Here is a 12,000-nt window from a genome sequence, read left to right as displayed (position 1 = left end):
GGGGGGCTGCCTGAGCCTATGGGCACCCCAAATAGGGATTTTTGGGGGGGCGTTTCAAGCGCCGGGGGGGGACCCCAAATAGTAGTTTTTGGGGGGGGGGGGGGTCTGAGCCAATGGGGACTCAAAATAGGGGTTTTTGGGGCGCTGTCTGAACTCGGGAGGGGGTCCCCCAGATAGTGGGTTGGGGGGGGGGGGGGCTGCCTTAGCCCAATGGGGACCCCAAATAGTGGTTTCTGGGGGTCCCCAGGGGAATTTTCTGGGGGGGTCCCCAAATGGGGTTTCCTGGGGGGGGGTCCCCAAGAGGCGTTTCTGGGGGGGGTCCCCATGGGTTTAGGGGTCCCGTGGGTCGGTCCCGCGTGGCCGGGGGGGGGGTCCCGTTCTTCCGGCCTGTGGGGGGGGGGGGCGGGGGGGCAGCGGGGTCCGGCGGCCGCAGAAAAAACAGCGAAACCCCGGAAAAAAGCCCAAAACCACAACAAAAACCAGCGCGGGGGGCGGGGGGGCGGGGGGAGGGGGGATCTACCTTATAGGCCACGCGGGGGGGGCAGCGCGCGCCCAGGCCAGCGGCGGGGACAAGTGCCGCAGCATTTCGTACATGGCCGGCAGCGGCAGGCGCCCCCTGGCGGCGACACGGGCGGGGACGGCGGGGGGACACGGGGACACGGGACAGCGCGGGGACAGCGTGGGGACACCATGGGGACACATGGACACAGGATGGTGTGGGGACATGGGGACGGCGGGGGGACACGGGACAGCGCGGGGACACCACGGGGACACACGGGACACGGAGACACAGGACGGCGTGGGGACACCACGGGACACGGGACAGCGTGGGGACACCACGGGGACACACAGGACACGGGACGGCGTGGGGACACACGGACACAGGACAGCGTGGGGACACATGGACACAGGATGGTGTGGGGACATGGGGACAGCGTGGGGACACACGGACACAGGACAGCGTGGGACACCGTGGGGACACATGGACACGGGGACACAGGACGGCGCAGAGACACAGGGACACGGGACGGCATGGGGACATGGGGACAGCGTGGGGACAGCATGGGGACACATGGACACGGGGACACAGGACGGCGCGGAGACACAGGGACACGGGACAGCGTGGGGACATGGGGACAGCGTGGGGACAGCATGGGGACACATGGACACAGGATGGTGTGGGGACAGCGTGGGGACACGGGGACACAGGACAGATGGGGACACAGGGACACGGGGACGTGGGGACAGCGTGGGGACACATGGACACAGGATGGTGTGGGGACAGCGTGGGGACACATGACGCAGGACGGCGTGGGGACACAGGACAGTGTGGGGACATGGGACAGCGTGTGGGAAATGGAGAAAATGGGGAAAAAATGGACAGAAAAATGGACAGAAATGGAGAGAAATGGGCAGGAAAAGGGCAGGAAAAGGATAAGAAAAGGGCAGGAAATTGAGAGGAAATGGGCAGGAAATGGACAGAAATGGAGAGAAATGGGCAGGAAAAGGGCAGGAAATGGACAAGAGAAGGACAGAAATGGACACAGAATGGGCAGGAAATGGACAGGAAATGGACAAGAAATGGACAGAAAAAGGGCAGGAAATGGACAAGAGAAGGACAGACATGGACAGGAAATGGACAGGAAAAGGCAGGAAATGGACAGGAAATGGGCAGGAAATGGACAGGAAATGGACAGAAAAAGGGCAGGAAATGGACAAGAGAAGGACAGACATGGACAGGAAATGGACAGGAAAAGGCAGGAAATGGACAGGAAATGGGCAGGAAAAGGCAGGAAATGGACAGGAAATGGACAAGAAATGGACAGGAAAAGGGCAGGAAATGGACAAGAAATGGACAGGAAAAGGACAAGAGAAGGACAGAAATGGACACAAAATGGACAGAAATGGGCAGGAAATGGACAGGAAATGGACAAGAAATGGACAGGAAAAGGGCAGGAAATGGGCAGGAAATGGGCAGGAAAAGGTGCGAGACACCAGCGAGCGGAGGAAAAACAGAAGAACAAGAACCAGGAAATAAATGGGGGAATTGGAACAAGAACCAGGAAGCAAACGGGGGGAGTTTCCGGCCCCCAGGAGGGGGGGGGCGGGGGGGGGAGGCCCATGCAGCCCCGGGCGGGGCTCCATGCAGCCCCGGGGCCGTGTCCCTGGGATATATATATGGATATGTGGATGTGCATCCGTGGCAATATCCCATATATATGGGGTACAGATGGTGCTGCAAGCGCCATTCGCTCAGCCGGGGGCCGGGGGGGGTCCAAACCTTGCAGGCCACCCTATGGGTGCATTTCTTGCCTAAGCCCAGGGGGGGCGAGATTACGCGTAATAAACTGTACATGTCCTTATAGTGAATGCGGCCGCTGCAAGAGAAACACGTGGGGTTAGTGGGGGGGGGGCGGTGAGCGGGGGGGGGGGCGCGTGGCACCGCGGGCGGCGGGGGGGGCGATGAGTGGGGGGGGCGTGGCAACGCGGGCGCGGGGGGGATTGGGCACGGGGGGGAGACGGGGGGACTGGGGAAACTGAGGCACAGGACGGGGGGACTGAGGCATGGAACGGGGGGACTGGGGGACTGGAACGGAAAGTGGGGGGAACTGGGAATGGAAACTGGGGAAACTGGGGAATGGAAACTGGGGGAGCTGGGGGGGAACTGGGGATGGAGACTGGGGTAACTGGGGAAACTGGGCATGGAGACTGGGGAAACTGAGGCACGGGGACTGGGGGGACTGGGGGAACTGGGGGGACTGGGCATGGAGCCTGGTGGGGGCAGGAAGGGGCTGGTGGGGGGTGGGATCCCCCCCCGTGCTGAGCTCAGTTTGATGCCACTTGTGGGTGACACGGCGTGGGGGGGGGGAGGAGTTGGAGCCCCCCCCGCCGCGCAGCTGATCCCAGTATGGACCAGTATGGACCAGTATGGGATGTGGCAAAGCAGCGGGGACACCCCAAGAGCCCCCCCGGGACATGGGGGGACACCCCAGGACATGGCGGGGACACCCCCCCGGGACACCCGGCTGGACCCCCCCGGGGGGCAGGAGGGAGAGTCCGGCACCGAGCACCTACAATCGAGAGACGACACGTTAATCGGCACCGCGGGGGGGCGGCCCCCCCTCGGCTGCGTGGGGACGGCGGAGACGGGGACACCCCGGGGGGGCAGAGCCGGGGGACACCCCCTGGGGGGGACATCCAGGGGACGTGCCCTGTGGGGGGACCCAGAGCTGGGGGACACCCCCTGGTGGGGACACCCAGGGGACACCTCTCTAGCGGGGGGGGACACCGAGGGGACACCCCCTGGCAGGGGGGACACCCAGGGGACCCCCTGGTGACACCTCCGGGTGGCCACCAGTTCCCCTGCCCCCAGGGGACAAGGGGGGGGCTCTTGGGAACCTGCTGTGCCCCCCAGACCCCTCCGGGTTGCTTTATTTTTGGGGGGGGACAGTCCGATCAGCCACATCCCCACACGGGGGGCACCCCCTGGGAGCCGCCGCGCTGAGAGGGGACCCAGGCGTCCGGGGCGGCCGCTGCCCCCTCCATCATCCTCCCCTCACCCCGGGGGGCTGGGGGCCTGTCTGCGGGGGGGGGTCCTTTCTGGGGGGTCCTTTCTGGGGGGTCCTTACCAAGCGGCGGGGTCGTACTCGGCCCAGACGCGCACGTACTCGTCCAGGTGGTGGGGGCCCAGGATGGACGAGTCGCGCGTCAGGTACTCGAAGTTGTCCATGATCACGGCCACAAACAGGTTCAGCATCTGGGGGGGCAGTTCAGCGCCTGCCCCCGGTGTCCCCAGTGTCCCCAGTGTCCCCGCTGTCCCCCATGTCCCCAGTGTCCCCAGTGTCCCCAGTGTCCCCGCTGTCCCCAGTGTCCCCGGTGTCCCTGGTGTCCCCAGTGTCCCCGCTGTCCCCCATGTCCCCGGTGTCCCCAGTGTCCCCAGTGTCCCCGCTGTCCCCCATGTCCCCGGTGTCCCCAGTGTCCCCGGTGTCCCCCATGTCCCCAGTGTCCCCGCTGTCCCCCATGTCCCCGGTGTCCCCAGTGTCCCCAGTGTCCCCAGTGTCCCCGCTGTCCCCCATGTCCCCGGTGTCCCCAGTGTCCCCGGTGTCCCCAGTGTCCCCAGTGTCCCCGCTGTCCCCCATGTCCCCGGTGTCCCCCATGTCCCCGGTGTCCCCAGTGTCCCTGGTGTCCCTGGTGTCCCCCATGTCCCCAGTGTCCCCAGTGTCCCCGGTGTCCCCCATGTCCCCAGTGTCCCTGGTGTCCCCGGTGTCCCCCATGTCCCCGGTGTCCCCCCCTGTCCCCCGCCCCCTCACCAGGAAGGAGCAGAGGAAGATGAAGGACACGAAGTAGAAGTAGGCGAACTCGTTGCCGCACTCGTCCTCCTTGATGCCCGAGTTCTGGTCGCAGGGCTTCCCGCTCAGGCACGACAGCATGATCTCGTGCCACGCCTCCCCGGTGGCGCTCCTGGGGGGACATGGGGTGACATGGGACATGGGGTGACACGGGGTGACGTGGGACACAGCATGATCTCGTGCCACGCCTCGCCCGTGGCGCTCCTGGGGGGACACGGGTGACACGGGGTGACATGGGGTGACACGGGGTGACATGGGACACAGCATGATCTCGTGCCACGCCTCCCCGGTGGCGCTCCTGGGGGGACACGGGTGACACGGGGTGACATGGGACACGGGGTGACACGGGGTGACATGGGACACAGCATGATCTCGTGCCACGCCTCCCCGGTGGCGCTCCTGGGACATGGGACATGGGACATGGGGTGACATGGGACACAGGGTGACATGGGACACGGGGTGACATGGGACACAGCATGATCTCATGCCACGCCTCCCCGGTGGCGCTCCTGGGACATGGGACATGGGACACGGGGTGACATGGGACATGGGGTGACACGGGGTGACACGGGACACGGCGTGACACGGGACAGGGGGTGACACGGGGTGACACGTGACACGGGCCACGCCCACAGCCGCGGGCACTGACCGGAAGAGCAGCATGAGCGCCTGGAAGAAGGTGCGGAAGTTGTTGTGCTGCGTTATGGCCGACTCGTCGTCCTCCTCCTCGATGCCGATGTTCCCGAACACCTGCGGGGGACACAGGGGACATGGGGACACGGGGGGACATAGGGGGACATGGGGACACAGGGACACGGGGGACATAGGGGGACATGGGGACATGGGAGACATGGGGGGACATGGGGACACGGGGGGACAGCAAGGGACATGGGGACACGGGGACACAGGGGGACACGGGGACACATGGGGACACACGGGGGGACATGGGGACACGGGGACACGGGGGGACATGGGGACACGGGGACACGCGGACACAGGGGGACGGGGGGACACGGGGACATGGGGGACACGGGGACACGGGGGTTCATGGGAGTACGGGGGACATGGGGGGATGGGGGGACATGGGGACATGGGACATGGGGGACACGGGGACATGGGACATGGGGGACACGGGGGGGACACGGGGGGTCTCACCTGCATCCCGATGATGGCGTAGATGAAGAAGAGCATGGCGATGAGCAGGCACACGTAGGGCAGCGCCTGGGGACAGAGCGACGGTGACACCGCGGGGGACACGCGGCCCGGGGGTCCAGGGGGTCCCGGGGGTCCTGGGGTGTCCGGGGGTCCAGGGGGTCCCCGGGTGTCCGGGGGCTCCGGGGGGTCCCGGGGGTGCGGGGGGTCCCGGGGATCCCAGGGTGTCCGGGGGTCCAGGGGGTCCCGGGGGTCCCGGGGGTCCTGGGGTGTCCGGGGGTCCAGGGGGTCCCCGGGTGTCCGGGGGCTCCGGGGGGTCCCGGGGGTGCGGGGGGTCCCGGGGGTCCCAGGGTGTCCAGGGGTCCGGGGTGTCCGGGGGTCCAGGGGGTCCCGGGGGTGCGGGGGGTCCTGGGGGTCCCGGGGTGTCCGGGGGTCCGGGGTGTCCAGGGGGTCTGGGGGATCCCGGGGGTGCGGGGCGCGGGTCCCGGGGGTCTGGGGGGTCCGGGGGGTCCCGGGGGGTCCCGGGGGTCCTGGGGGTCCCGGGGGTCTGGGGGGTCCCGGGGTGTCCGGGGTGTCCGGGGGGTCCGGGGGGGTCCCGGGGGTGCGGGGAGCAGGTCCCGGGGGTCTGGGGGGTCCGGGGGTGCGGGGGGTCCCGGGGGGTCCGGGGGGGTCCCGGGGATCCGGGGGGTTCTGGGGGGTCCCGGGGGTCCGGGGGGCCTGGGGGGTCCCGGGGGGTCCGGGGGGGTCCCGGGGGTGCGGGCGCGGGCCCCGGGCGCAGCACCTTGAAGGACTGCACGAAGGTCCAGAGCAGGATGCGGATGGTGTAGCCCTGGCGCAGCAGCTTGATGAGCCGCGCCGCGCGGAACAGCCGCAGGAAGCTCAGGTTGATGAAGTTGTTCTGGGGGACACGGGGGGACATGGGGGGTCACGGGGGGTGAGGGGGACGGTCCCTGGCACCGGGGGGGGCCGGGGGGACACGCACCCCGAACTCGGTCACCAGGATGTCCGTGATGCTCCCCAGGACGGTGACAAAGTCAAAGACGTTCCAGGCGTCGCGGAAATAATTCTGGGGGACAGGGGACACGGGGCAGCTCGGTGACGGGGACACGGGGCCCCTGGGGGCCCCTGCGCTCCTCTGCTGGCCCTGCTGTCCCCCGTGTCCCCACTGTCCCCCGTGTCCCCCGTGTCCTCGTCCCCCCTGTGTCCCCGTCCCCCCGTGTCCCCGTGTCCCCGTCCCCGTGCGCACCAGCACGCCGAAGGCCATGATCTTGAGCAGACACTCAAGGGAGAAGAGGGAGGTGAAGACGTTGTTGAACATCTTGAGCACGTTCTCGTAGGCGTCCGACGCGTCGTAGAACTGGGGACAGCGGCACCGTGGGGACGGGGACACGGACAGGGACAGACACACGGACAGGGACGGGACAGCGGCCGCGTGGGGACGGGGACACAGGGACAGACACACGGACAGGGACAGGGATGGGACAGCAGCAGTGTGGGGACGGGGACAGGGATGGATCCACAGACAGGGACAGGGATGGGACAGGGACAGGAACAGGGACAGAGATCGACACAGGGATGGATCCAGGGACACGGGGACAGCTCCAGGGACACGGGGACGGATCCAGGGACACGGGGACGGATCCGGGGACATGGGGACAGCTCCAGGGACACAGGGACGGATCCAGGGACACGGGGATGGATCCAGGGACATGGGGACAGCTCCAGGGACACGGGGACAGCTCCAGGGACATGGGGACAGCTCCAGGGACACGGGGACGGATCCAGGGACATGGGGACGGATCCAGGGACATGGGGACAGCTCCAGGGACACGGGGACAGCTCCAGGGACACAGGGACGGATCCAGGGACACGGGGACGGATCCAGGGACACGGGGATGGATCCAGGGACATGGGGACAGCTCCAGGGACACAGGGACGGATCCAGGGACACGGGGACAGGTCCCGTGGAGCTGATGCCCAAGGGCCCGGGGGGCCGGTCCCAGCGCCCCCCCCGCCGACCTTCATCATGAGCACGATGGTGTTGAGCGCGATCATGGCCATGATGGTGTATTCGAAGGGCGGCGACACCACGAACTGCCACATGCGGTACTGGAAGCTCTGCCGGTTCTGCGGCATGTGCCGCGTCAGCGGTTTGGCGCTGATGGCAAAGTCGATGCAGGCTCTCTGCGGGGACGGCGCCGCGTCACCCCCGCGGCACCCCCCGCGTGGCGGCACCCGCACCACGGTGTCACCCACCCCACAGCATCACCCACCCCACAGCATCACCCACACCACGGCATCACCCGCACCACGGCATCACCCGCACCACGGCGTCACCCGCACCACGGCGTCACCCGCACCACGGTGTCACCCGCATCACAGCGTCACCCACACCACGGTGTCACCTGCACCACGGCGTCACCCGCATCACAGAGTCACCCGCACCACGGCGTCACCCGCACCACGGCGTCACCCCCCATGGGGTCACCCACCGCGTGGTGTCACCCGCACTGTGGCATCACCCACCCTGCAGCATCACCCACTGCATGGCATCACCCGCACCATGGTGTCACCCCCCGTGGGGTCACCCACCACACGGCGTCACCCGCACCATGGTGTCACCCGCACCACGGCATCACCCACCCTGCAGCATCACCCGCCTTTGAGGTGTCACCCACTCCGTGGCATCACCCCCACCATGGCGTCACCCCCACCGCGGCGTCACCCATTGCATGGTGTCACCCACACCATGGTGTCACCCACACCACGGTGTCACCCACACTGTGACATCAGCCACACTGTGGCGTCACCCACACCGCGGTGTCACCCACACCATGGTGTCACCCACACCACGGTGTCACCCGCACCGTGACATCAGCCACACTGAGGGGTCACCCACACCACGGTGTCACCCATTGCATGGTGTCACCCACACCACGGTGTCACCCGCACCGTGACATCAGCCGCACTGCGGGGTCACCCACACCGCGGTGTCACCCCCACCGCGGCGTCACCCATTGCATGGTGTCACCCACACCACGGTGTCACCCGCACCGTGACATCAGCCGCACCGCGGGGTCACCCACACCGCGGTGTCACCCCCATCACGGCGTCACCCATTGCATGGTGTCACCCACACCACGGTGTCACCCGCACCGTGACATCAGCCGCACTGCGGGGTCACCCACACCGCGGCGTCCCCCCCCGCGGCGGCACCTCGTTCTTCTCCAGGCTGTACTCCTCCATCATCTTGTCCCCCTGCTCCTGGAAGGTGATGATGATCAAGGCCACGAAGATGTTGACGAAGAAGAAGGGGAAGACCACGAAGTAGACGACGTAGAAGATGGACATCTCCATGCGGTACCCGGGGCTGGGGCCCTGGTTCTCGTACGTGGCGTCCACCGAGTGCTTGAGCACCCTGCGGGAACCGGGAGCGCCAGGGGGGTCCCGCGCCCGCCCCCCGCCCCCCCCGTCCCCAGGGCCTTACTGGGGCCACCCCTCGCCGGTGGAGACGGTGAAGAGCGTGAGCAGCGCCCAGAGCACGTTGTCGTAGTGGAACTCGTACTTCTTCCACTCCCGCTTCTGCGCCTTCACCTCGTTGTCCTTCTCGTACACCAGGTACTCGCCCCTTTTTTGGGGGGGGGGACATGGCGGTGGGCGGGGCGGGGGCGCGGCCCCCCCGCGGCCCCCCCGCCGTACCTGCAGTCCTTCTCGAACTCCTTGGACTCGTCGGTGCAGTAGAAGAACTTGCCCTTGAAGAGCTGCACGGCCACCACGGCGAAGATGAACATGAACAGCATGTACACGATGAGGATGTTGAGCACGTTCTTCAGCGAGTTCACCACGCAGTCGAAAACCGCCTGGGGGGGCGGGGGGGTCAGCAGGGGCCGGACCCCCCCCCGAGCCCCCCCCGCCCGCCCCCTCCCCACCTTGAGCTTGGGCAGCCGCTTGATGGTCTTGAGGGGCCGCAGGACGCGCAGGACGCGCAGGGACTTGATGGTGTTGATGTCCTTGCCCTTGCTGCTGCCGCTGGGGGGCACGGGGTGTCATGGGGGGCACACGGGGTGTCATGGGGGGGTCCCAGGGGTGGCCTGGGGGTGGCCCAGGGGTGGCCCACAGGTGTCCTGGCCCCTCCCTCCGCTTGCATGGGGCTGAGACCCCCAGCTCATCACACGGGGCTGAGACCCCCCAGCTCATCACCTGGGGCTGAGACCCCCCCAGCTCATCACACGGGGCTGAGACCCCCCAGCTCATCACCTGGGGCTGAGACCCCCAGCTCATCACCTGGGGCTGAGACCCCCAGCTCATCACACGGGGCTGAGACCCCCAGCTCATCACCTGGGGCTGAGACCCCCCAACTCATCACACGGACCTGAGACCCCCAGCTCATCACCTGGGGCTGAGACCCCCCCAGCTCATCACACGTTCCCCACAGCCCATGGCTGAGGTTGGATCTGGGGATGGGGGGGGATGCGGATTTTGGGGGTTGGGGGAGCGAGCGCGGCCATGAGCACGAGGAGAGGACGAGGACGAGGACGAGGATGAGGATGAGGATGAGGATGAGGATGAGGATGAGGATGAGGATGAGGATGAGATGGGGGGGACGAGGACGAGGATGAGGACAAGGATGGGATGGGGGGGACAAGGATGAGGACGAGGATGAGGACGAGGACGAAGATGAGGACGAGGATGAGGATGAGGATGAGGATGAGGATGAGGACAAGATGGGGGAGACAAGGATGAGGATGAGGACGAGGACGAGGATGAGGACGAGGATGAGACGGGGGGGATGAGGACGAGGATGAGGATGAGGACGAGACGGGGCCGAAGCACAAAGACGTTACCGTGAGCTGCTCCTGCGGGCGGCACAGGGAGAGACGAGGGAGGGGAGAGACGAGGCGGGTGAGAGCGCGGCCCCCCCGGCCCCCCCGGCAGCTCGGGCTCCGCTCCGGCTCCTCCCCCGCTGCGGGGCCTCGGGCACCCAGGGGCTGCTCGGCCTTTACTGGGGGGCTGCCTGTCCTTTACTTGGGGGGGGCTCACCCCTCGCTTTAAGGATGCTCAGTGACTCGGGGGTGCTCATCCTTTACTGGGGGGATCCTCACCCTTTACTGGGGGGATGCTCGTCCTTTACTCAGGGGGTGCTCACGCTTCACTTTAAGGATGCTCAATGGCTCGGGAGATGCTCATCCCTTACTGGGGGGACCCTCACCCTTTACTGGGGGACCCTCACCCTTTACTGGGGGACCCTCACCCATTGCTGGGGGACCCTCACCCATTCCCAGGCGGTTCCTCATCCCTTACTCAGAGGTTTCTCCACCTCTCCCTGGGAGACCCCCCCCAGCCTCTATGGTGGGGGGGGGGGCCCAATCCTGCCCTGGGGCGGGGGGGGCGCGGGGACGAGGGGGACGGCGACAGGACGACACAGCGCGGGGGGCGGCAAGCGGCCGAGGACGGACGGACGGACGGACGGCAAGCGACACGGCACAGCGCCAGCAGCGGGACCGCGCCACGGGGGGCGCCGGGGGGCATGGGGGGCACTGGGGGGCACGGGGGGCGCCGGGGGCGCGGGGGGCGCCGCCCCCAGCGCCGTGTGTGCCCCCCCGGACTCACGTGAAGGCGAAGGCCACGAGCGCCCCGCTGACCACGATGAAGTCCAGGATGTTCCACAGGTCTCGGAAATAGGCACCTTGGTGAAGCACCAGCCCCAGATCCACCATCTGGGGGCGGGGGGGGGGAGGGGGGTGAGGGGGGGGCCGGGACACCCCCCCACGGACCCCCCCCCGCCCCACGGACACCCCCCAATTAACCTTGATCACCATCTCGAAGGTGAAGACGCCCGTGAAGACGTAGTCGAAGTAGCGCAGGACCTGGGGGGGGAGATGCCTGGGGACCCCCTTGGACCCTCCTGGGGACCCCCGGCACCCTGGGACCCCCCCGGACCCCCTTGGACCCTCCTGGGACACCCCAACACCCTGGGACCCGCCCCCCCCGCCCCGACACCCTTGGACCCTTCTGGGAACCCCCCAACACCCTGGGACCCCCCTGTGTTCCCCCTGTGACCCCGGCACCCTGGGACCCCCCAGACCCCCTTGGACCCTCCTGGGACCCCCCCAACACCCTGGGACCCCCTCGTGACCCCCACGTGACCCTGACACCCTGGGAACCCCCCCCAGCATCCTGAGACTCTCCTGGGACGCCCCTGGCACCCTGAGACCGCCCTGGCACCCTAAGCCGCCCCCCAGCACCCTGAGACCGTGTGCCCATGGGGGGTCCCCATATCCTGGGGGGTTGTTCCCATGTGCCTGGGGGGACGGTTTCCATATGCCCATGGGGGGTCCCCATGTGACTGGGAGGTCCCCGTGTGCCCAGGGGGGTTTCCCAGTGTCCCGGGGGGGTTTCCCCGTGTGCCAGGGGGTCCCCGTGTGCCCAGGGGGGTTTCCCAGTGTCCCGGGGGATCCCCGTGTGCCCGGGGGGGTTCCCCGTGTGCCCGGGGGGGTTT

General features: G+C 67.7%; 1 protein-coding gene across 1 annotated transcript; it reads right to left on the bottom strand.

Moving 5' to 3' along the window:
- Positions 1 to 520: 520 nt before the first annotated feature.
- On the bottom strand, positions 521 to 11,368 carry LOC309452517 (voltage-dependent P/Q-type calcium channel subunit alpha-1A-like; the record flags this gene model as incomplete). Its single annotated transcript, XM_082077137.1, is given in 16 exon segments — positions 521 to 561; positions 564 to 616; positions 3,630 to 3,757; positions 4,311 to 4,461; positions 4,999 to 5,099; positions 5,505 to 5,570; positions 6,283 to 6,399; positions 6,484 to 6,567; positions 6,748 to 6,858; positions 7,521 to 7,685; positions 8,718 to 8,919; positions 8,989 to 9,129; positions 9,201 to 9,361; positions 9,431 to 9,530; positions 11,112 to 11,218; positions 11,309 to 11,368. Coding segments are annotated over 16 exon segments (1,788 nt in total), but the record flags the coding sequence as incomplete, so codon positions are not given.
- Between the last annotated feature and the right edge of the window lie 632 nt (positions 11,369 to 12,000).

The sequence above is a fragment of the Streptopelia decaocto genome (genome assembly GCF_964273445.1).
Source record: "Streptopelia decaocto genome assembly, contig: HAP1_SCAFFOLD_2384, whole genome shotgun sequence".
In the NCBI taxonomy this organism is placed as follows: domain Eukaryota; kingdom Metazoa; phylum Chordata; class Aves; order Columbiformes; family Columbidae; genus Streptopelia; species Streptopelia decaocto.
The sequence above is the reverse complement of the archived record's forward strand: the minus strand, read 5'-3'. Positions and strand labels throughout refer to the sequence as shown.